Below are 26,461 nucleotides of genomic sequence, written 5' to 3'. Positions count from 1 at the left end.
ATATCAACAATTCAGCGCTCTGCTGCACAAAAAGGTGCACATGCCCCATATGACAGGGCAGCAGGCACTGGGTAAACTTATAATATTTGCATGCAACTATGATTAAAATAGTTTATAATTGAATTTTGTGTATTACCAATTTTATCTCAATCATTCAATTATATATTTTTGTTTTTATTAATTAATTTATTTATTCAAAATAATCACAATACATTTTATTCATAAAGCGCTTTACAAGATACTCAAAGTTGCTGAGTAGGGATGTGAATGTGGGTAGATCTGTGCAGAGTTCCAGAGAGAGGGGGATGCAATGGAGAAGGTTCTGTCTCTCCAGGTTCTGGGCTTGGTCCTGAGAGGAGGGTGAAGGGAGATTGAGTCTGAGGACCAGAGGCGTCAGACAGAGTGTAGGGGTATATGAGTTCTGTAAGGTAGGACAGGGCCTGGTTACAGAGGGCTTTGAAAGTGAGGAGGAGGACTTTAAACTGGATGTCTTGAGGGATAGGAAGTCAGTGGAGGTCCGTAAGGACAGGGGTGATGTGGTCTTGAATGCGTGATTGGGTAAGAAGGCATGCACCTGAGTTCTGGATGTACTGGAGTTTATTGAGGGTGAACCATAGAAGAGGCTGTTCCAGTAATCCAGTCTGGAGGTGGATCAGACATAAAAGGCAGAGGAGGAGATTTGAGGATGGAGAAGAGCTATGTTGTAGAGCTGGAAGAAGTCAGTTCTGGAGATGTTGGTGATGTGGCCTTCAAAGGAAAGGGGGCTGTTGAAGATAACTCCAAGGTTGCAGATATGTGAGGAGGGGGTTAGTGCGGACTGGTCGACGGGAAGCAGAAGTCACGAGTAGATTTTCTTATTCCTTGGACCAGCTCTGATTTAGTGACCCAATCATTTCAATCCATATTCTCCTCCTCAGGAGATACTAGTACTAAATAAGTCCTCAATCACATTGTTAACCAGTGACAGAACATATAGAAAACAACCTCAGGGCTCAGCACACACGATACATAGCAGGACATTTTATCCTCAAATACTTTAATTTTCTCTCATCTGCATATCAACCATGTAGAGTTTGTACGGGAGCTGGAAAATGATTTAATCGATTCAGTCTCTGTCTGAATCCACTATCAAACTGGGGCACGGCTGTTGTCTGCAAGCATCTTGTTTTGGTGACCCTGTTTAGAAATATTTAGATATTTTTTTAATTACCTCAGGTTTTTTTTTCCTCGTCTAATTATCTGAGACAGACAGTTGACCTGCTTTCATCGACCCAAAAGAGGTAACAACCTAAGAGCAAAGGAAAGTGGAGAAAAGAAAACTACAGAACAGGGAAAATATGATAAATGAATCACATGTAAGTGATCATTTTATTCCTTTATTGTCTTTGTGTGACATGCAAACCTTCACATTTACACTTTCTGCTGTTTTTTCTTTTTCTTTTTGCATCCTGCATCAATTTAGATGGAAATGTGAACATTAGCCGAGCCTGTGTAGGGAGTCTTCTCTCAGACCAGACTGAGTGAAAAAGGAGGGGCTGTCATTCATTCTGTCAGTTTGATTTTCCAATGCTTATTTCAACCTAGAAATTTCTAAAATATACATAAAGAGAAAATATTTCAAACCAACAGAGCTCACCAGGTGATAGTCTTCACCCTGCAGGTGGTGGATCCAGTTTTAGCTTCAACCGATGAATTAAAACGAGCAAATCTAACAAGGCAAGCAGTCTTTTCCCCTGTGGTTTGCTTTAAAACGTGCATCACACGCCTCGGTATCAGTCCCTGGAGTCGGATGCTCCACTGATGTGTTTTTACTCTAAATAAATTTGTCTTCCATGTAGAGCTTGTGTAAAGCCAACAAATGCATCTCAGAACACTGTTTTACTTCCACAGAAACACTGCTGGGTTTGGTCTACTACAGGGAAAATATCTTTATTCTGCTCCCCCTTACAGAAATATTCTTTTTCCTCTTTTCTTTAGAGAGTCCACTGACGTTCGCAGCTCACCTGGATAACGTGGTGGAGACGATAAAGGTGCTGAAGAACGGAGGAGCTCATCTAGACTTCAGGGCCAAAGATGGAATGACTGCCCTCCACAAAGCTGCAAGGTCCAAGAACCAGGTTTCACTCATGGTAAAAAAACCTCACTTGCCCATTTTTACACATGCTTGATCAGGTGCTAATAAACATGTTATGTTTAAAGTAAGAACATTTCTACATGAACAATGTGATGGAACCCAAAGGACTGGGGCTGAACAGCTGTGGAGCCATAAGAAAACAACTAATTAGTGAGGCTAACCAGAGAAAAAGGTTTCAGGTTGCTAGGGGGCATAAAGACTGGACTCTGGAGCCATGAAAGATGAGTCCAGAACTACCCTGTTCCAGAGTGATGGAGCATCAGGGTACAAGCTTACTGAAACAATGATTCAGCAAATTATGCTCAAACCAAATATCGGAGCGTGTGACCTTTTTGTTTGGGTGTTGACTTTTTTTAGAGCTGTATATTAATGCAGGGTAGCGCGGTCAAAAACATCCTGCTGCTGCTGTTTACAGCTGATTCAATCACAAACATCCCACGTAAGGATGGAGAGTTCCTTTCAAATCAAATCAATTTTATTTAAATAGCACTTTTCATACAAAAGAGCAGCACAAAGTGCTTTACATAATAACAACAGTTACATATCAAATAAAAATCATTTAAAGACATGCTACATAACTTTCTGACTCTAAAACTGCTTTCTGGACTTGTTTGATGACACAGTGGCATCTATTATTTGTATTTTGGGAGCCGTTGCTATTTCAACATCAAATTAAAGATAAGCCTTCACATACCAAAGTATATAACCTAACCCAATTTAAAACACACACCTAATCTTTCATCATCTCTCATACACATAAAGCACCCACCAACCCCAATCCCTAATGCCAGGCTTGATGCTGCTGTGAGGAACAGAAACCACCCAGATTACTGCCAGGTCCCACGCCACAACCACTACGTTTCACTGCAGGAACCCACCAACCCTCAGACAAGGGTGATCCCTGCAGACTGAGCAGACATGCCGCCGCTGTGGGGGGTCCCAGTGAGGAAAACACTGGGATTTACATAAAAATGTATAGTAAAAAAGATCAAATAAAGCTAAAACAATGACAGAAAATAAGAGCAACAAGTATGAAAGAGTTGTAGAACCAAACAATAAAAACATAACAGAGAAAGCAGTAAAAAATATAAAGATAACAGCAACAAATAAGAATAAAAATAAATTAGGACCAGAGGAGTAAATGACTTTCATCAAATGAATTTAATTATATAAAGCCAGGGTAAAAGAGAGGTCTGGAAAATGGTTTTAAAACTTCACCAGTTTCAGCTGATTCAGGTATTCGGGCAGACTCTTCCACAAACATGGAGCAAAAAAAGTAAAAGAGGACCGATCGCAAGTCTTTGTCTGGATGTTTAGTTTATGCAAAAGTCATCTAATAAAGGACCAGACGGCCTGGAGTTATCAAGAATGTCTAAAAGATAAAAAAGCCAAAACTGTTACTGGTTAAAAACCAGTAAAACTATTAGTATTTTATCACATCAGGAACCTTCTGGAAGAATGGAACCTGAATGATTCTTGGGGCTTCCTCTTCGATGGGAGCTCATCTGCTTCTCTGAGCTCTCCTGTAGTTCGAAGCTTGATGGATTTCTGTCAATTCTTACCCAGAAGCCCAGATAATTAATCTCATGTCTCACAATGCAATAAAAGGCCGCTTTCTTTTTTCTCATTTTTTTCTCAGCTTTGACACTAAAATCAGTCGTACTTTGTATTTTATGACAGACTGAAGCTTTGTAATGTTTGCTCTGAACAGAACAAAGGAGATGAAGTTTTTTCATGCTATTATTATCATACAATAAAGAGAAACTTTCCATCATGACCTGCCTTAACAATTCATGCATCTCCTTTTTTTTTTAACGTGCTGGTGACCCCCACCTCACACACCCGCTCCCCTCTCAGACCCTGCTGGAGCTGGGAGCCTCTCCAGACTACAAGGACAGTCGTGGTCTGACTCCTCTGTACCACAGCGTGGTGGTTGGAGGAGACCCGGGCTGTTGCGAGCTCCTGCTGAACCACCACGCCTCCGTCTGCTGCCAGGACGAGAACGGCTGGCATGAAGTCCACCAGGTACACTCACACACACACACACACACACACACACACACACACACACACACACACACACACACACACACACACACACACACACACAGCTTGAAAGTTCGTGTCTGTTGGATATCTGGAACAGCTTGCATCCCCCCTCGGCTGTGGTGACTGTCTTAGCAGCTGTTACCTGTTGAAGTAGATGAAGCCGTTTGAAGAGAGCAGCAGCTGCAAAGTGTCTGCGTCTTCACGTGGCCTTGTGTTTGTGTGTGCATGTGTGTGCGTCGAAGCCATCGCTTTATCAGATCGCTTCTCTCTCTCTCTGTCAGGCTGAAAAAAACTCTGCCTTCAACATCTGTCCCGCTGCAGATGTGATAACAATCAGCTGTCAGTGAGCAGGAGAATGGCTGCTGCTGGTTCACAGGGTCAAGGTTGTGTTCATGCCTACATACGATAGGAGCTGCTGTCAGTCCGGTTCTCTCGGGACATCCTGCTCCATCCCAGTGGTGACTGGGAGTGGCTTCAGTTCAAGCCCTGGTTTCTCCCCCTGATGAGATGGAAATGTTCATGTCCAACTCGGGTGCTGTGTGTTACTGCAGCCTGTCCCCCAACTCCTCCAGACATGAGGTTCTTGTCCTCCCATCATGTCCAAGCAGACTTCACCTGTTACAGACGTCTGACTTTTCACACTGAAAGCAAGGTTTTGAAGCAAACATGAAGCTCTTCATAAATAACTTGATGATCTAATATTAAAATAATCATTTTAGGGATCAAATTTCCATCCATATCCAAGTATAGAATATTATTATAACAGTACAGTTATTTTGTCTGTACTGGGGCAGCAGTTTGTAGTATTGTCTTATTTATTATTATTATTATTATTATTATCATCAGGGCTCTAAACAAACTTGTTTGATCACCAGCCAATGCTGTAAGTGATCAATCAGGATTTCCATTAGCCAAATTCTGGGGAGAGGAAATAATCCCTTTAAATTGTTTCTTCATTTTTTTTTATTTTATTTTTTTTTTCATGAAAATGTTGAAAAACAAGAACATTCACAGTTATCTTTTACAGTAAGGAACAAAGCATTTTACTGAGCAGTTACTGACCAGCATGGTTTTATTTTATGTCGTACGGCCACATTTTTCTTTTTCCTTCTACACATCCGTTACTTTTCAAACATTTCTCTCCTCCTTCAGATGCACTTCGTTCGGGTAAAAGCTCATAGCCGATGGATGTAGGATTCATTATTGTGATCATGAGTGTTCATGAGAAATGTAGTGATTTATTTCATTCATCATAGTGATAGAGGTCCAGCTTTTTTATTTTTTTACAGGGATCCAGGGACCTCCTGGAATTATCTTGGGACCCCTGTGGGGGTTGGGACCCCATGTTTGGGAAAGACTGCTTTATTTTCTTCTTACGAATCTCCTCTCTTTTCAGTCTCCAGCATACTTGAAATGCAGACAGACCTTTTCTGGACAAGCTGTCATCTAAGTCTGTCTTTCTGTCCCTCTGTGAACCTGGTCTGTACCGCAACACTAACCCTCCCTTCTTTGACATAGCTAAAGGTACTAGCCAGGTAATCCTCGCATGTGATTGGCTGGATAGTGTACCCATCAAACCTAAGTCCCACCTTGTCTGCTGAGCAGCCAACCTGCCATCCAGGTAGACCAGGCCCTCACGGTGAGCCAGGTGAGAAGAGACAGCACGTGGCCTGCACCTGCCCCAACTGTAAAGAGGCCGTGAAGAGCCACATTCTGGCTGCGAGAAAACGTTCAGGAAGCTGCCGCAGCTCACGTCTCACATCTGCTTACAGCTGGGGGGGAGGCCCTTCGTCTGCAACTGCGGCAAGCATTCACACACATGGACGGGCTGCAGAGGCAAGCAAGGACGTGCACAGGAGACAAGCGATCGAGTGCAGCCAGTGTGAGAAAGTCTTCATGAGGAGTGACTACCTGACGAAGCGTTACAAGAATAAATACCAAGAACATTAGGGAAGGGGTCGTTGTGGTGTGTGTGTCTAGAGGATTAACCGGCATTTCTGGAGGTCCTGAGGAAGACCTACAGTTATCACAGCAACCTGTTAGACAAGCCCGAACTGTTGGAAGGAGCTGACCAGTGCATACAGTGTGTGACACAATGGAAATCTCAAAACTCCTTCTCAACCCTGCCCCTCTCCATGTCCTCCCCCCATATCCTCACCCCCGATAACTCAACTTTCACTGAGAACCTGCCATGCCCTTTGACCCCATGAGGAACTTGTCTCTATGGAGTCAGATGAATACCAGCAGCAGGAGGTTAGTGAAGACATGGAAAAGGACCCCCTGTCTGGCAGTGGGTACATTCAGTTACATTTTTACCAGTCTAACCAGTACCTGTTGCTGCCTGGTGACACCGAGCTGGACTTGGAGACTGGAGCTACTTCAGCTCGATGCCGAGGCCCAAGGGTCACCTGGCAGGTGGTTGATATTAGTTCATGTCTCACTTCTCAGATAAAGGTTAAACTCATTCTCAGGGGTGGAAGGAGTGCTTCCAAATCAAACGGCGGTACCCCGAAGAACACAAACTGGTTTCTCAGAAGAAAGCCAGCCACAGGGCCTTGGACAACATCCAGGAGAGTATTAAAGAGCTCCCTTTCTACAGTACCTAGTCTAAAATTGGCATGATTGACCTTCACTGTGAAGAATGTCTTAACTGATTTTAGTTTGGGTTATTCAACTTCACAAAACAAGCTAAGGTCTTACCAGGAATGTTAGTATGCAAACCAAAGTCCTTCATCCAAAATCCATGGTCGGTTTTTAAAAAAAAAACACACACACCAACTTGACAGGGAGCTGGAAGTGGTCAATTCAGGTCATTTTAGTCTGAATATTTTGATGAACGGGCTGACTTCGGCCCGATAATACCGTCCTCATCGGTGAAAAAAAATTCTGTAAAAGCTTTGGTCTCTCCAAATTAACCGCCTGACAGCTTGCATACAGTTTACAACGCTTTCATTCAACTTAGCAAAGGGTTTTTAGACATTTGTCAAAACATGAAAGCAAATAATAAAATGTGTACAATTTTTACAAAAAAGACAAAGAGTTTTCATGTTTAGATCAAACGGATAAAAACATTGTTCAGAAAAGACTTTCGTTTTCAGTCTCTTTTTATTGTGTGGCTTTGTGCTCTCAGATTCAAGGCAATGCCAATAAAAATCAGATTTTACTTGCTTCACAACCAAGCGACCCGGCTGCTTTCAAAACAGAAGTGGAGCATCTCTTATTTATGCAGCAGAAGAAGACATTTTTCTCTTTGCAAACATCTGTGTACATGGTAGAACAGCATCATTATATTCTCAGGATTTCAGCACATCATAAACAGCAGGCAAATCAGCTGTTACTGTGCTTCTCCAAGCTACCGGAAGAAAATGAAATGATAATTCACCCTTTGGACCTTTTTTAGTTCTCTGCTCAGAAGTTGCATCTGCATAATGAAATTAGTTTATTTCTGCAACCACAAGGTCTTTTTGAACACTTTTGGAGTCATAGTAAAAGGTGTTACTGTTACAGAACAAATGACGATGGCACATAGCACAAATGGAAAAAAAATTCAGGTTCACCTAAACAACAAGAAAAACAGCACTTTAGCATGAATATGAACGTCTCTTTGGGACAATGCAGCTAAACCTCCATCAGATCATAGAACAATATGTGAATATTATCTCTGCAAAGGCCAACTCTGATAAAGTAAAACTGAATTAAATTAGAGGTTTTAGTAGAGTTCAGGTGAGGTCTTCAAAATTGACATTTTGGCCTAGTTCGGCACCAATAATCCACTTAGTGTAAACCACAATGTTAGTTTTCCTAATCGGATGTGCTGTTCCTCATCTGAGCCACAAATAACCAAAGAAGGTGTTCAATCTTGTTAAAGTCCTTCTAAGCTGTCTTCTGCTGATGTTGTTTCTGTTTTTCTTATTGCTGGTGCTCCTGATGATCCTCTGCTTTGTTTTCTTACAAGCTTGTTGGCTGGTCTTGCTTGTACAGTTTTTGCTGTTTTCCGTTTGTCTCCTTTCTCTTCTATTCTCTCTTTCCACTTCTCTTGATTCTGCTGTGAGCTCCAGCATTAATATAGAGTTCAATAATAAACAAACAGTATTTGAGCAGCCAGGGGAGCCGTCTATCTGCGTAGCTGTCCATGAGGCTTCCCGTAGCAAGCAAATATGTTTGGCATTAAACAGCAGTCAGACCATCATCCTGCTGCCACGAGGCTGGACAGGGCAAGATAAATAAAAGAAAAAGAAAAGAAAAAAAGGAGTTGTCTTTTCCCCTTAAACAGTAAACAATGCAGATGACACATTCATCACCCATGGCTGCGTACTGATTTTGAATTTTATTTAAAAAAAGTGTTTGATGATTTAAAACACAGATTTTATTTTATTTTACAGAAAATACAAAGTAAATAACCATTCCCATGATCTCTGAGCCAGTGGCCTGAAGCAGCAGGAAAACGAAAAACTTTAATACAGAAATTTTAAAGGTTATTCATTTTTAGGTTTCATGTTTTTGCTTTGCTAAGAAATCATTTAATTTTGTAACACACTGCTCAGCTGATAAGCACAGACACACACACACACACACACACACACACACACACACACGTAACTGGAATCTGCCACAACTCCCAGCAGTGATGCTGTTTGCAGGGAAAGTCATAAAAACAACAGCTTCTCTTCCAGCCTCCCGCCTGTAACCCCTCATGGTTTCACTCAAGCATAAAAGCAACATTATATTGCATTTCAGCCCTGATTCCTTTCAACTCTCCCCTCTCTCATCCCATCACCCCTTCTTTTCATTACTGGGTTCAAACGGAGGGTACCAGCTTCTCCTCATCCTGATGTCATCTCCTCTGCAGCATACTGACACCTAGTGTTAAAGACATCTTACTGCAAATTACCTCACCGAGAAGAGTCCAAGGCTTCATCTGACATTTAGCTACGTTGTGTGTGTGTGTTTGTGCAGGCATGCCGTCACGGGCACGTGCAGCATCTGGAACATCTGCTGTTCTACGGAGCTGACATGAGCGCCCAGAATGCCTCGGGAAACACCGCTCTACACATCTGTGCCCTTTATAACCAGGTGAGCAGCAGGGTGTGCCTCCTGTAAGGGTTTCTTTGGCCCCATGTGTGTTAATAAAACCCTCATTCTATTACACTCATAAACAGCCTGCATGACAAGGGAAACAAGTACTGATAAAAAGTAAAAGAAGAATTTTAGAAACTATTTAAGCAGAATGGGAACTTATAGAACTAAATACTATAAAAATTAACATATATTGTGAAATACAATCCTGTTGTTATTGTACTTTAATCTGTTATCAACAGATAAACCACATGTGAGGTAGGGGATGGAGTCTGCATGTCAGAGGAGCAATTGTACGAAGTCTCTGTATGACAGAGACAAACTGGTGTTTTGGTGGTTAGATCAACATTTTCTCTTTTTCCATTATTTCCTTTCCCATCAGTCCGTGGGTTGCTGGAATGAAGCTTTTGTCAATTGGGCATCAGCAGTGGGAGAAATGCAAAGTGACGTACTGGACTGTGTCTCTGCCATCACGGGAAAATAACGATGTGTAGTAAAACAAACCTGCTTTCTGACATTCGTTTATTTTTATCAACAGGAAAAGTTGAAGCTCTAGATTGGCTGATGCTGAAAACTTAGTGAATGCAGCTGTCTTCCTAAGACCTGGACTTCTTTGTCTTGGTCCTTGAAAATGTTTCACCTCATTTCTTCACTTCTAACTCGGTTTAGTTAGAACTAATATTTTACTATAACTTTTTGGATGTGAGGTTAAAAAAGAAAAAAGCCAAGATTATATAAATAGTTTCACTTCCTTTAACTCATAAAATGAAGTTTCACTATGACTGATGTGGGCTTCTTTTCATTTCTCACTGTCTGATTTTGGCATCTGAATGCAAACAGAAGTATCTGTACGTTTGTTCACTCTTTAGGGTTTTCATAATGACCTAAAATAAATTTAGAGTTGCCTAGGACTCAAAGCACACAAAGGGAACCCAATAAAATAAATAAGCAAGGCAAGGCAAATTTATTTGTATAGCACATTTCATGTACAGAACAATTCAAAGTGTTTTATAAAACATTAAAAGCATCACAGTGTGGAGCAATAACAAGTGCATTAGAAGAAAAAACATTAAAACAAATAAAAAATTTAAATCAAAAAGTAAAAGCTAAGATAATATAGATAAAATACAAGAAATAATCATATATAATACGTCACTCATGGTTATTTTTGTTTATTATCAGTGTATATTTTTCATCAGTTTTTCTGTTGGAGTTGTTGCAGAGTTGCACGATCCTTCTCTGATTTTTACGTCTCCATCTTGCTGGAAGGAAGTTGTTTGATGCAGCTTCAACTTACGTACACAAAACTGATATTTTTTGTTTTCAATAACAGACCTGGTCCTGTTTGATTTCCATACATGTAAAAAAAAAAAAAACTTAGCAGTTTAGTCCTTGGTATACTTTTCAGATGCTGTGGCTGTTTGGGAGATTAAGAGTAGAAATTCTCATGTTTCTTAAGTGATAAGTGTGAAGGGTTGTCATATTTCTGGAGTGAAATGGGCTTCAAGTGTGGTGTGAGAGCTTGTTATAATAAACATACAAGGCTTCTTTATTTACATTACTTTACAGTTTGTTATGCACCTATTCCTCCCACAGAAGCAGTTCAACGGCTCAAACACTGAAAGTTCTGCCTGATAATGCAGCCTCTGTTTCTGTTTGTGTAAAACCTGCAGGGCCTTTGTTCCTTTTCCCATGAGACAAATTATTTGTACTGTCTTTGCACGTTATTAATCATGCTCAGATAGCTGTGGCTCTAATGTTGGACAACTGGAGCTCCAGCATCTCGGGAGTATAGCTGCTCTGGCTGATCTTTTGCCTTCTTCTAATTGCAGTAAATAGCTGCACTATGTCGCAGTGGAAAAGAAGACTTTGCTGAGGGCCAATTTCCTGTTATGATGTGGAAATTAAACATATCAAATATGATAATATCTTGATAATTTCTAAATTAAATTATCTTACATGAAAAACAGTCATTCCCCACACTTATAATTCTGATGGTAGTCTAAGCCCAACATTATTTTTGAATTCTAAGAGGTGTTTTATGAGTCTCTTCAGGAATCAATGTGGTCTGGAAAATTAAACATATCTGGTCATTAAACCACTGTGACATAAAACACTGTATAAGTAAGTCTTCTGCCAAACCAAGTGGGAAATTCAGTTATTAATTGTTTTTGTCTTTGTTGTTGAAGAATCTAACTTAATCTAAATTGGTCTGAATAAAGATTTAATAATCCATTAGTTTGTCTAATTAGCCATTAGCTAATCCATTTGCTAATCCATTAGCTAGGTTAGACATTAGCAAATTTAGCTAATCTAAATATAGGTTCAAAACAGCTAACCTAGCCTGCAAAGTTTTGATTTCCTCTTAGTTTGCCACTCAGTAGCAAACTTGGTTACTAAAGAGGAACAAGTTAGTAACAACTTAGCTAAGTTTTGATTAATAAAATAAAACTTTTGGCTAAAGTATACCTAGGCTACTTTTTACTACTTAAGTACACAACACTATTAGCTTAGTTAGCGAATGGTTAGCTTGGCTAATGGATTAGCTAATGGCTAAACAGACAACCCAATCTCACGGTACTGTAAAAATTATGTTGTTCCACACCACAAATCATTGCAATTCTAGGTTAAAGGATCGAAAGTGGTACAGTTACCATTTCTTAAAATTTATTTTCTAAAAGAAAAAGGGTTACAATCTTTGTCGGCATGTTAATGTCTTACATCTTTGTACACGTTCCAGCATGATGATGTGCACTTTTGACATCTTGCAAGTGTTTAAATGACCAAAAATGCTATTAAAATGAGGGAGTGGATAGTTTTTAGGTCTTTGTGGATTAGCAAGAGATTATTGTGAGCAACGTCCTGCACATGATTAACTCAATCTATCATTAGATTTGCATTTTATTTCTTAGCCTCATAAGAAAATACAAACAATAATTAAAGAATTTGAGAGGTTAAACCTTTAGATTTTATTATAGGTTATTGAGTTTGCCTTCATGTTCATAATTATTTTATTAAAGTATAATCTTAAAAGACAGTTGTGAGTCTTTCATGGTGATGTGACACCAGCTTAAATAAAACAGAAAGAAATCCCAAACTGAACCATTTATAACACCACAGAAAGTCGCCTTCATGCTCTCAGCTACAGGTCAGCATTAAGCCTCTAACACTTGTTTGTACAGCCAGTCATCTGAGACCATTAATTCATTGCCCTCAGAGCATCGCCAGTCAAGCACTGAACCAGAGCTTTTAATGAAACACTGATGTTTGAACCAAAGCAAGCTTCAGCTCTACTCATGAGAAGAGAGAAGGACACATGTGCTGTTGACATTGATAAAGTGGTGTTTAGCCATAGAACGGAGTCATTAAAGCTCCACTAGAGGGTTTAGTCCTTTTTTCCTGTTCTATGTCTGCCTCCCCACCCCATAGCTGTGGGACAACATCATAATGGCATAAAATCAAATTACCGCTGGTGGACAGCCATTCACATGAATTTGTTGACCTGATAAAAAGGAGGCATGATTTCTCAGTGTCACTCTCCTGTTTACATTTCTGAAGGATCTGAATATGAAAGATGCATGTGCAAGGTAATTTATTTTAATCGAATCAAATCAAACTTTATTTATAAAGCACCTTTCATGCCATGGGCAACACAGTGCTTTACATGATTAAAAACGTTTATGCATATTAAAAACAATCCCATCATGTCAGGTGGATGCTGTCAACATACAGGGATGCATTGCCATCTCAAAATGTCCAACCATGGATTGTGACACTATTTTGTTTATTATGTTTTGAAGATGTATTTGCATCATTTACAAGACTCTAAGCAACCACCTCCATTAAACCAGACTAACCATTCAGCATCTTGGATGAAGGTTGTGAAGGTTTACATGTTTATGTCGTCCTCAAATTTAGTACCATCTGGTGACCTTTGTGGCCAAACAAACAAACAAACTTTATTTACACAGCACTTTTCATGCATGATTGCAGCACAAATTGCTTCACATAATAAAAAACTACTTAAAAACACACACCAGTCACACACCAAAGTTTGTCACAAAAACAAACCAGAGCACAAACACACTTAAACATGATCTCTCTCTCTCTCTCTCTCTCTCGCTCTCTCTCTCTCTCTCACACTCTCTCTCTCACACGCACACACACACACACGCACACACACACACGCACACACACACAGAGTAAATGGACTTGAACCCCTCCCCCCTCTAAAACAAGCTGTCTCTAAAAATAACCATATAGACGAACATGTCTTGGCACCAGGTGAGAAAAGAAAACTCTTGTATGTTTAGAAAATCTACAAAAAAAACTAAAACATGGAGAATGTCGGCTGAAGGATCCTCATAAACGCATCCTCCTCATGGATGGATTCCCTGAAAATCTTTGAGGGCGTCTCAACGTTCTGAACAGATAATCTTACAAACAATCACTAAAACTTCAACATGCAGCGTCACTAACACTAAAGCTTTGACCTTCTTCACACATCTCCCTTCATCTTCAGCTGCGCTCTGCTTTTAATTATCCTCTGATAGCAAACACATACCTCCACCTCAGTTCATAGCTCTGAAATGAGCCACATTTTCAGCTTTAATTTAAATGCATCTGCACAGAAAAGACAGCATATCGTGGGATGGCCTCCTCTTTAGATGGAAACATCCATGAATAAAAATAACACACTCGTGCACGTCTTAAATAAGAAGCTAAATGGCCAATCACAGGAATAAATGTAATGCAGACTGCAACACAGATTATGGTTGTCTCATTATATGTGTGATTTTTTCCAACTCTCAATAGCTTATTGTGGATCTAATAAAAGTATTTATATTCATGCGTGTGTGCACAGTGCATGCGTGGTTGAGCACTTTGTGGGCGATTTGTGCAGCAGATTCAAGCCCCTCAGCTCTCTCCAGCTCTCTTTCTCTCTCGCCCTGTTTCTCTTGGAGTGGAGCAACAGATACACACTTAACAGCACGAGAAGCTCCATTCCTGATCTAGGTAGTAGATGTTCTGATGTTCCTCTTATCCCTGACTCAGTGCTGGCATGTACGACCACACTGACCGGTCCCTGCTCCACCGACTTCTTCTGCTTTTGGAGAACCCTGCTAATGTCACCGGATGCTAATCGTCCTTTTTCCTGAACAAAGTAGGAGAATTAAAAGAGGATTCCAGGGTCTGTGTTCGGGTTTTTTTCTCATCTTTTGTCTTAATCATTTTTTATATTCTCTCTTTCTCAGGATAACTGTGCCAGAGTGCTGCTTGTTCGTGGAGCTGACAAAGAAGTGAAGAACTACAACAGCCAGAGTCCATTTCAGGTAGTGTTAAAAAAAAAGAAAAGGAAAAGTAAAACTTCACAGCAGTTTACACTGAACTCATTTAAGATGATTTATTACAGCTTTCAGCATGGGGGTGCAGGGGCAATTTATAGTAGCAGGACATTTTCTTCATCTCATTAGTTGCCATAGCAACAGTGCAAAATGGCCAAGGTCAGCTTCAAACACAGATGTAAATCCCTTCCTGGCCACTATTATAACCATCGTAAGTAAACTGTGTTTAGAGGAGAACAAGGAAGGGGCTTAAGTTCATTTGCTCTCACTGTCCTTGAATGCAGCTTTTTATAGATTTTAAAGAAATGTTTTTTTTTTGCAAAACATCTTTTGTTTTTTCAAACTTGTTCTTGAAGGTTTTCCTCAACAAAGGTACTGAAAAGCAGTGAAATGAAAACAAAGCGGGTTACATCCCAAACTGCAGACAGAATCAGTCCTTCATTTTGTTCTGACCTGCATGTTTTAGTTTATGTTCATAGTTCCAAGGGCTGGTATTAACATGCACAGCCATGCACCTGAAAATGCATGTTTGTGTTTGCTGCACATCCATCCCGAGAGGAAAAAACCCCAGAAGCACACAGAGCTGCCTAGCTGGCATGTTTGACTCATAACCTACGCCTGAGTTACAAAAGAGCCTTATCCAGGCAGGCATTTATGAAAGCCAGTCCCACGGGGTCCTCGACTGTCCTCCACATCCACTCCAGTGGAGCGTTTCATTAGCTGGAGCGCTTCATAAAGGGAGTGAGCGCAGGCTGAAGGGAGATCACATCAGAGCGTTAGTCAGAGTTGAAGCGTCCGACTGCAGGGTGAGGTTTGCAGGAGAATTCCAGATTTAGCTGCAAACCTGCAGCTTAACTTCTTCCTTTGTGGTGTTTCTGAGCCCAGAGAAGAATCAAGGATACACAATCTCTCTGACTGCATTTATTTACTTTCTTGCTGGTAATGTTCTGGTCTGGTGGAGTTCACATGCAAACTTGCCTCTTGTCGCTGCATGTAATGCTTACATCACTGTAATAAATTTGCCACTTTGATTATCTAAGCAAGCAGGTCAGTGACTCATTTACTCCCATGAACTGTGACAGCTCAGTTAAACAATGACGTTGCTTCAAGTACTCGATTAGAGTGTGATCAGAGGTAAGAGCATTGTGAAAAGACAAGTTTTGGTGTCAGTCAGTGGAGGTTTTATCCACAATAGTCACAACGTATTTTTAACGCTTTTAATGTCATCTCCGTTTTTAAACACTTTCATGGCTGATTGAGTGTTGAGTAGCACGGAGTCTGATGAGTCTCATTCTCGTTTAACTGTGAGCTTGTGAATCCACTTTCTTGCAAGACAGTGTAAGGTTATTCCTCTTCATCACACCATTCTCACCAGAAACTGTGCAACAAGTCTCTTTCCATGATTGAAAATAGTTTGGTCATCTTTAATGACTCATTAGCAGACTTGTGCAATGCTTCTCAGAGACATTTAATTTGAATCAGGTGTGTTGCTGCAGGGAGACATCTAAGACCTGCGGGATAGTGGGCCTTGAGGACCAGGGTTGGGGACCTCTGGTTTAAACCACAAAACTGATTAAGGTCACTTCAGGGTTCTTAATGAAATGGGAGAGCAAGCCAAGGATTTTATGACAAGATGGAGAGAAAAGTGTCCTGTGAACCTTTAGTTGGCATCAAAAGAAGCTAAATCAGATCATGTCAGAGTTTCAGTGATCACTTGATTAAAGGTTTGTAAATAACTTTCCTTCAGTTGGTACAGATCCTTCTTTGTTAGCTTCTGACATGTTGTGACTAAAATAAAATTCACAGGTTGATAAAAGTTGCAGCTGCTTTCTGGTTTTACTTCTCAAGATTGCACTTTCTAAGCAAGAAGACGTTAACAACACGGGAATTGAGCTAATTTTCACTTGAGCTAATGTTTTAGCTTCATCACCAGCATGTCCCAGCAGTTTTTCTAATGACAGACTGGACTCCTACGAAGAATCGAGGCTGTGACAGAGTAAAACAGCCGGTCACCATAGCAACACTATAAAAACACGTCGTACTTCCAGGAGCAGAAGCAATGAAGGATTTGTCTGAGTTTTACGTATATATGGGAGCAAAGTGAAAACATCATCTACTTGTTAGTAGCTGCCATGGGAGGCCTGAATTAAACTTTTCCCACAATTCCTGTTTAAAAAATGCCAAACAAATCATTTCAGCCCAGTAAATGGATTCAGATTTATGCAAGTACCTGTGCTGAGAACATTAATCATTTAGAAAGCTGGATTCATACTATTTTTTGGAATCAGTTTATTGTTGTGCCATGTCTACATCTACAGATGTCCAAGCTTTCTCTAAAACGATGTCCACATGCATCCTCAAACAAGGTACAGAGATACAATAATGTTTACTGAGATGTTTCCACAGAGCCAACAAGCTGAAAGCTTTGATTGAAAAGCATGTGAAACTGATGTGTATGACAACACTGTTATCCAAACCAGTGGTTCCCAACCTGGGGTTCGCCACAGATCCCAGGGGTCCCGGAGGCTTTGGCTGTTTGAGCCAGTGTTAATAAAATTAAGTCCATGTCCACACAGAGACCAGTTGAAGTATATCCTGTTATGTTTTTTATCATTTGAACGTTTCCTTCACATGGAACCAGTGTTCTGGAAGCCTGAAAACCTTCTAAACCAGGTCCAAGTGAATAAATGGGGACCATGAAAATCATAAAAAAAATAAGAAGCCACTTAACAGGCACTAAAGTGCATCCAGACCTTTCTGGTCCAGTTCCTCTGGTTTAGGAGGTCCAATCTAGTCCAGGTCCTCTTAGGAAGTCAGTTCTGGTCCAGGTTCCGTGGTGTAGTGAGGTCAGTTCTGGTCCAGGTTCCGTGGTGTAGTGAGGCCAGTTCTGGTCCAGGTCTTGTGGTTTAGTGAGGTCAGTTCTGTCCAGGTCTTGTGATGCAGTGAGGTCAGTTCTGGTCCAGGTCTTGTGGTTTAGTGAGTTTAGTTCTGGTCCAGGTCTTGTGGTTTAGGAGGTCAGTTCTGGTCCAGGTCTTGCGATGTAGTGAGGTCAGTTCTGGTCCAGGTCTTGTGGTTTAGGAGGTCAGTTCTGGTCCAGGTCTTGTGGTTTAGGAGGTCAGTTCTGGTCCAGAAGTTAATGAAAGCATAAAAAGAGGCATGTTTGAGAGAGAAGAGAGAAGAGGAGCAGCGAAGTGGAACAGCAAATAAATGCAAACTCAGAGAGAAACCAGAGCGATGCTCAGTGGAATAAGCTGCGCTCCTCTGTTACGCAACCAACAAATCTCTTCAGGCTTGTAGAAACAGAACACAAGTGACAATGTGTTGCTTTTTAATCACATTTTATTTCCATTTGTAAACCTGGATGGCATAATCTGCCTAAAAACAGCATAACATCACACATTTTCTGCAAAAGCTGAATTATTTCCCTGGACTTAAAAAATACAACAGCAAACATCAACTTTTAGCATCAGTCCCACCGAACTGAAGAGCTGCTGTAGGGTTTGTTTGTTTTATTTCCACAGGGAGAAATCTGTTTGAACAAGAGACCCAAACAGCAGTTTGTCTATTGACAGCAGGCTGAGCAGTAGAACGAACAGCCACTAGACATGTTGGACTCTCACTTGTTGTTGAGTGGAAACAAATCACTCTCTTGCTCTTACTATCTTTATCATTGTTGCACTCTCCACCTACACATGAAGCCAGGAGCTGAATCTAACACGTTTATGCCTGCTTTCTGACCAGCAGACATCTGAAAACTGTAGGAAACTGATGCAGATAAAGAGAAAAGGAACTTGGGCATGAAAAGCATGAAATTACTGCCCATTAACTACTCAGCCACATGACTTGAGGAGTTGCTTGTTAGAAGAATGCTATTTTTCGACAGTATCTGTAAATGCTACAGCACGAGGATTTCCTTCCACTGGAACTGAAAGTTCAAACCATGGAAATGAGGCCATCAGCTTTTAAATGAGTTGCTTAACCAGAAGTGAAGAAAAGCTGTTTCAGCATACTTTGTGTTGCTGTCCACAGATGTTTGCCCATTCATAGAGACATATGCATATGCCAACAGTAAAGCAGGATAAGCACTAAGATATAATATATACAGGTATAAAGTAAAATTGAGGCAATAAGGTGCAAGAAAAGTATAAAATAGAATGCAATAAAATAAATAAAAAAAATAAATAAAAAGATAAGTTAAATAAAATAATATAAATAAAATGGCAATAAATGGCCCCTTTACCAGGTCCACCTTCTAGTACCGGGTCGGACCTTTTTAATCCTGGTGTGATAGATGAAGCAGGTGTTGGACACATTCCTCAGAGGTTTTCTCCATGTTGACATGACAGCATCACACAGTTGCTGCAGGTTTGTCGGCTGCATCCATGATGAGAATCTCCCGTTCCACCACATCCCAAAGCTGCTCTACTGGACTGAGATCTGGTGGCTGTGGAGGCCGTTGGAGTCCAGTGAACTCATGGTCATGTTCTAGAAAGCAGGTGGAGATGATCTGAGCTTTGTGACATGGTGCATTATCCTGCTGGAAGTAGCATCAGAAGATGCTCCACTGTGGTCATAAAGGGATGGACATGGTCAGCAACAATACTCAGGTAGGCTGTGCTGGTTAAACCAGGCCACGTTGGTACTAAGGGACCCAAAGTGGGCCAAGAAAATCTCCCCCCCACCATTACACCAGCAGCAGCCTGAAGCGTTGATCCAAGGCAGGATGGATCCATGTTTTCATGATGTTTCCAGCAGATTCTGAGCTTAGCATCTGAATGTGGAGCTGAAATGGAGACTCATCAGACCAGCAACGTTTCTCCATCTTCTATTGTACAGTGTTGGTGAGTGTGTGTGAATTGTAGCCTCAGTTTCCTGTTCTTAGCTGACAGGAGACACCCGGTGTGTCTTCTGCTGCTGTAGTCCATCTGCTTCCAGGTTGGACGTGTTGTGTGTTCAGAGATGCTGTTCTGCAGACCTTGGTAGGAACCAGTGCTTATCTTACTTCCTGTTGTCTTTCTATCATCTCCAACCAGTCTGCCCATTCTCCTCAGACCTCTGACATCAACCAGGGATTCTGGTCTAGAAAACTGCTGCTCGCTGGATATTTCCTCTTCTTCAGACCATTCTCTGGAAACCCTGGAGATGGTTGTGGGTCAGAATCCCAGTAAATACTCAGACCAACAACCATGCCACATTCAAAGTCTCCTAATCTCATTTCTTCCTCATTCTGATGTTGTTTGAACTTCAGTAAGTCATCTTCACTAGTTTCTGCCATGTGATTGGCTGGTTAAATATTTGTATTAACAAGGAATTGAACAGGTGGACCTGATCAAGTGACCAATGAGTGTATAACAGCCATTTAAGGCAGTCTCCAGAGATTAAATTCCTAATAAGGATCCTAAAAAGATTTCTTCAGGTCATGGTTGTTTGCATTTCTGCTGTTGTTCAGTTCACATTAATTAAAGAAAGTTAATGTGCTGACTTGCTGCTGCAGGTCAGAGAGGAGCAGGTCTGCGCTGCAGTGAAGCCTGGAATGATATACATCGTATACATCGCAAGAATCTTATCTGTAGAACATGTGTAGGTACTTTGAAGGGAGACTGAGTAAAATGCATATTTATTTGTCACATCTCACCCACGAACATCTGATACCAACAGGTTAAATTGAGCCACAAGGAAAAAGCATTTTTGGGATGAGCAGCAGACCCATGAAAAACTTACCAAAGCTTCTTTTAGCTCTTTGCCGATTGCTGCACCAATTGCAGCTTTTGGTGGATATAGTGTGATGGTTTTTCCCTCACCCGATAAGGTTCTGCAGCCAGTGATGATCCCATATCTCCACCGTCTGGGACTGAACTCCATCTTCCAAGATGACAACGCTAGCCCCCACAGAGCAGGTTTATCAGAGACCGCCTCCACCCTGCAGTCCTGACCTCAACCCTACTGAACACATGTTGGACCAGAATGATCAACACAACCACCATGTCTGACTGGTGACAGCTGTTGATAGAAGAATAGGATGCCATCCCACAGCAGTGTGGGACTAGTGAGAGCATGAACGCCCTACAGGGATTCTGTTGGACGTTCTGCTTCCCACTGAATTTAACAGAGGAAACTGCTTGAAAGCGCCATCATGAGCAGCCAAATTAACAAGTGGAAAGTGCAAATGTTAATAAACAGCGAGTAAAACAGCTGAATGAGGATAGACACCGTGTGGGTGTGTACTGGCTGTACCTTTTGATAATTTAGGATGTGTGTGTGCTAATGACCATTGTTACACACAACAAAGAGGAAAATAATTTGAAGCACAGAAAACTCTCATCATCATCTTCTATAGACTGAAAGCTTTTAAAGACATAGAAGTTCTTGTTCTTTAACTGTGTCCTCCAACAGCTGGTCTCATCGTTGCATTTTTGCACCCTCACGTATTTTTTTCTCCAGTCTGACCTCTAGACTTTTCGAAGCTTTTAATCCTGTAAAATAAAAAAGCTAATTCCATTTAACTTTTTTTCCTTTCACACCATTTTTTTTTATCTCTTCTTCACTGACTTTAGTCTAATCCAATTCCTTTCTCCTCTCATTAAATTCATGCGCTTCATCCTTCCTCCATATCTCCCTTTAATTTCCTGCACCCTGTATGCACCCTGCATGGTCCTGCATTGCCTTTGGCCTCTGCACACTTACTGTAAATCGATATGATTTCTCCCTCTGCCTCATTATTCGGTCCCTATCAGTGGATTATAGTAAAGTAAATTTTGCCAAAGGACGGGTGGAATTTTTATCTCTGTAAACATATATTCAAAGAGAATCAGTTTAAAACTAATTTATCATAAACCAGTGATGACCAGCTGAGGTTGGTGCCATAGCAACAACTGCTGAGCACAGCAACCTACGAGATGCTGGTCTCCATCCAGTCACCCCTCATCTGTTGGGCACATTGATCTTTCTGGCGTCACATCAGCCAAAAAGACATTTATGTGACCAAGATGAATGAAGGATTTATCTGCATCAATTTCAATCTGAAAACAGCCAGTTTTAACCTAAATCAGGGAAATCTTTGACCACGTTGGCTCCCAGGTGAGCTCGGATGTGCTCGCAGCAAACAGGCACCATTTATTGACCCGGACGGTGGAGCCATAATCAGCCAAAAAGTCTGACATTTCTTTCATAATTCGGCCTAAATCACATGTACAAAGACATGGCAACACCACCACCCAAAGCAGACACCACTGAAGGACTGAACATATAATTCAAACAAATATATTAATTATTGAATAATTTAAATGACTGAAGTTATTTAAATAATAATAATAAATACCGATAAAATAAACATATTGTCATTATATGTAGCATATAAAGAGATTGCAGGTGGTACACACAGAGCAACAAGATTATTTAAAAAAAAAATTATATACACACACACACTAAATTAATTGTGCTATTTTCATGTGTGGATTTAATTGTTTTATTTATTTTGTTATATTTATTACCTGCATTCATTTTTCTATTATGTTTTCATTTGCATTGTCTTTCTAAGAACAACATAAGTTTCCGACCTTAAATTCTGAGCTTCTGACTGGTTTTGATGAAACACTCACATTTATCATGTACATTCCTGAAAGTGTTGTTTCTCTGCAGCACCCGAGGCTGAGAAACTTCACATCTATTCTTTCAGCCCAGGGCATCACGTGACAGCTGCAGTTTGTTTAATGGCACATCATCACACACAAGCAACAGTTTTCTTTATTTCCCTTCGTTTGTATCCCTACCCATTGTTACCCCCACTACCATTTATTTCCCCTAACACATGTACAGCATCTCCATGTCTACTTTTTATATTTCCATCTCTGGCATTGTGCAGATGATTTATCTTTCAGGTGCATCATGGGAGGCCTGTTAGCTTAGCCACAGAGACAGGAAGAGAGGATAATGGTACTAGCAGCTAGCTTAATTTGCAGCCTGAGCAATGGCCTAAAAGTAGACCTGTTTTACCCTGTAAAGCACTTGATCAGTTAGTGACTCAGAGCACAATCTCTGTGCCTGCATACATGTTCATTTTGAATCTAAGCTAGTTAAACTAATTACCTCCTGAATATCTTGTGTTAGTCGCACCTTTACTGGACCTTAGTGAAATCGAGCTTCTCAAAACCAGACTCCCACACCCAAACAATGAGGTTCGGGGTTGAACCGCTCCTTCGTGTGCACACTAAACTAGCTTCAGCGCTCCCCACATTTTCCATACTTCTCCTCCTGTGCATATAATTTTGAGTTAAATTACGAGTACAGTGATCTCTCCTGAGACGATTTGAAGTAGCAGAATGTTGTCTGACAGTTTCTTTATGTGATCTCTGTCTGGTTCTGTGGTGAAAACTAAATTTATCATTAACATATGGTTAAGTTCAAAGTGTAAACTTTTATGCATGTCTTTCTGGTAAAACTGAACTAGAAACTACAATTTTAACAGTTTCAGTGGACATGCTGAAAGAAATTTGAGTTAAATTTGTGAGTTTATTTCACATTATTAAGCTTGAAACTGATGGTCTGGGCGTTCCCTTTCCTTCCTTTTTTTTATCCTTCTTTGACTGCTGAGTGATTTTCTTTGTCCTGCCTCCTGACTTCACCTCTTTGTGCTGTTTTGATCTACCTTTTGCCTCTACTGATGTTCCACTTGGATAAAGTGGCTCATAACACTGTTCCACATCTTTCCCATCCCCCTTCCAGTTACCTCTGTGTTATACACAACCATTTGTCTCCATGACAACCAGGGGAGAACAGGAAAAGAATCAATGTGGAGGCGGCGATGGCAGTAGTGGTGATTGTGGGTGGTGGAATGATAATGAGAGATAAATTGTGACTGTATTTCCTGTTGCTCATTGGTTACCTGGTTTTTGATCATACTTAGTTAAATTAAGACTTTAAAGCGCCCTCTGCTGCACTCTGGAACTCCTGCATGTGATCTGATTTCACGCGCACAGACATGGATGCTTAGTGTGCACAACTGCTGAAATGTGCATTGTGACTTTCAGTGTCTGTTGTTAGAAAGTCCGTGTATGACATCTCTCAGGAAGTTTTTTACTTTCTTTCTTGGACCAGTCATAAATTATAAGTCATTATTTTTACACACACACTTCTTTCCATTAATCTGGTGGCATCTGAACATGTCATGTCAGAAGTTTGTAATGTCATCAATAGATGTCAACAGCCAAACTTCCAGGATGTGATGCTGAGTAAGGAGGAGAAAGGAGCTTCATTCTGTTACTGGAGAAATCAGGAGGGATGTTTTAACCTGCATGCTGCACACTGAACAGCACAGGACTGGTGTTTGTAAAAGCTTCCACAGCCTGAGTCTCTCTGGGTTAATATCTTGTGGACAGAGGAGACTTGGATGGAGCTGATTGGGATTGCAGTGAAGTTTATTAGCAAACTGAAGCTCATAAAAAAAGATTAAGCCTAACCTAATTTCTTTTTGAATTTTTTTGAGCTTATAGGAATAGAAGAGACCTAAACCTACCAGCTGACAGGTGCAAAAAGCTTCTAGAAGGCTGCTAAAAAACAATTAGAGGCTGTTGGTGTTGTCAAGGTTAGTGAAAGATGTAAAACATTAGGTCCAAGATAACATCTGTGTTGCACTTCTTAAACTAATTAAAGCCTTTTTTATGCTAGTTGTTCAGAAACTGTTTTTTTTCCTGAGTTAGGGGTGCAGCACAACAATCTACTGACTTACACGATTTAGTGGGTTGCAGGTCAGAAAGCAATCCATACATCGTTTAAAAAAGGGGTATAACTGCTGCATTCAGTGTGTTTTAACACCCTTTAAATGACTAAGTTACTGACTGCTGTTCAGGTATATCTGCTTCAAATCCACTTCAGTTTTAACTGGAAAACTTCAACTCAAGCATTTCAGAGCTAAATGTACAAAAAATAAAAAAATGTTTCAGATCCCATCAGGCCATAGCTGTCTTCAGGCCGATGAAGATGACGGCCTCATCCGTCTTCCTCCTGACTCAGTCCTGTCCAATCAGCCTGCACTGGAAACAGGGTTTCAGTTGGAAAAGAGCCTGCCGTGGATTTGTCACACCCTGGCATGCGCTCTGGGAGATCCTCCGAATGAGTGGGAGATCCTGCCAGCATTCAGCATCCCCCTCCTCCATCTTCTTCACAGGAAACAGCATATTTGCTCCAAAGAATAGCTCCATTATTCATTTACTGACATACGTCTTATTTTAAAGCAAAAGGTCACACTCTGCATGAACGCAGCATGTTTTAAATATTGAACAGAAGTCATACTAACGCAAACCTTTTCTTCCGAGTGCTTTTTTGTTCGTACGTAGGAAAGGTCGGCCGTACAGGGAGGAAGTCAGCTCTGCTGTAATAACACACACCTGCTCTCCACCTCTCTCCTCGCTCTGAATGTTTGTTCTCCAGGAATCAGTTCAGGCACACTTACATAATGCCCCTGGGTTTTCTTTGAGATGTGCATGCATGTGCACGCACATCTCACATGCATGCACGTGTGCAACACATTAAAAAATCATTTTTTACTGTGGTGATATGGTGCTGTTAAAGCCATAACCCTGACAGTGCAGTACACCTGCTGAAATGACTGGAGGCGGCAAAGTGACTGCAGACGGCACCATCTGGGTCACTGATGGATCCATCCAACTCTGGATGAAATCTCTCTCCTGCCTCCTGCTGGTCACACAAAAAATCACACCACTGTGTGGAAGTGGGTCTGTTGATCACTTTAATTGTGCAGAAAGATTCACTTAATGAATATAAAACTGGATAATCACTAAAGATATAAAACTATATTATTTTAACCAAATAAAAACATAAATTCAGCTCAAAGAAAATCTTTTTTTTACTGGAAGGGGATGAGTTACTGGAAAATAAGAAAACAGCTTAAAAAATTATTTGAACATTAAACCTTACATTTCAAGCATAGATGCAACTTATTTTATTTTTTAAAGAGCAGCAGTTTGCATTAATATAAATTAATACAATTAAAAGGGAAAATCTTAATGACTTAAATACGAAATAAATTGTTTTCTTTTGGAAAAATAATAGATCTTTGATCTTTGAAATGCTGAAAGAATATCATCCAATACAGTAACCTGAACTTAAAGTTAAATTCCTTTAGATAAATTCACCTTGTGTAATGGTAAAAAAAAGACTTGCCTGATGGAACATGTAAAAAATACTGAGCTCAGAAAGGAAACAGTCCAAACATTGTGTATGTGTTGAATACATTTAGTACTTTTATTAATCAGAAATTACTTTACAAATTCCTAGGACTACTTAACTTATTCCTAGATGAACTGGGCTGCTATCCTCTGTTTCCATTAAAAGTAATGTGGTTTAATTCTAGGAGGAGATAACCATTTCCATGTTCTACTGTGTTCTAGGTGAATTTACTGTAACACATATCCCAAGCCAACTTTAATTATAAGCATGTTTAAAAACAACATATGTTGACCAAAGTGCTGTACAACTAAGAGTGATCAAATAGAAATAACAATTTGGGGGCCTAAATGATAAAACAGATTTGGATCCAGATCCACAATTCAGGGCGACAACAGAAAAAGCTCTGTCACCTCTTACTTTCAGCCTGGACCTCAGGACAAGAAGTGACTGGTCAGCAGACCCCAGCGATCTACTGGGAGCGTGTGGGTTAAAGGTCGGCGAGATAAGAAGTGGCCTGCCCGACTTAAAAACAAACATTAGAATCTTAAACTCAACTCTAAAACTAACAGGTAGCCTGTGCAAAGAAGCTAAAGTTGGTGTGATGTGGTCTCTCTTCAGAGTGCCATAAACTGCAAACGGTGCATGAGAAACTGACCCAAACCTGAATAGAAGC

The 26,461-nt window shown here is 40.6% G+C and overlaps 1 protein-coding gene across 4 annotated transcripts in view; it reads left to right on the top strand.

The window, feature by feature from the left end:
- LOC121629061 (SH3 and multiple ankyrin repeat domains protein 2-like) overlaps nt 1-26,461 on the top strand; it is a 302,762-nt gene that overhangs the window by 118,772 nt on the left and 157,529 nt on the right. For all 4 annotated transcript variants that reach the window (XM_041968766.1, XM_041968841.1, XM_041968688.1 and 1 more), the window contains exons 7-10: nt 1,978-2,129; nt 3,992-4,159; nt 9,140-9,256; nt 14,515-14,592. In XM_041968766.1, the coding sequence (XP_041824700.1) occupies nt 1,978-2,129; nt 3,992-4,159; nt 9,140-9,256; nt 14,515-14,592 (515 nt within the window). The remainder of the gene's footprint in view (nt 1-1,977; nt 2,130-3,991; nt 4,160-9,139; nt 9,257-14,514; nt 14,593-26,461) is intronic.

The sequence above is a fragment of the Melanotaenia boesemani genome, chromosome 1 (assembly GCF_017639745.1).
Source record: "Melanotaenia boesemani isolate fMelBoe1 chromosome 1, fMelBoe1.pri, whole genome shotgun sequence".
Lineage (NCBI taxonomy): Eukaryota > Metazoa > Chordata > Actinopteri > Atheriniformes > Melanotaeniidae > Melanotaenia > Melanotaenia boesemani.
This window is presented reverse-complemented; position numbering and strand designations above follow the sequence as displayed.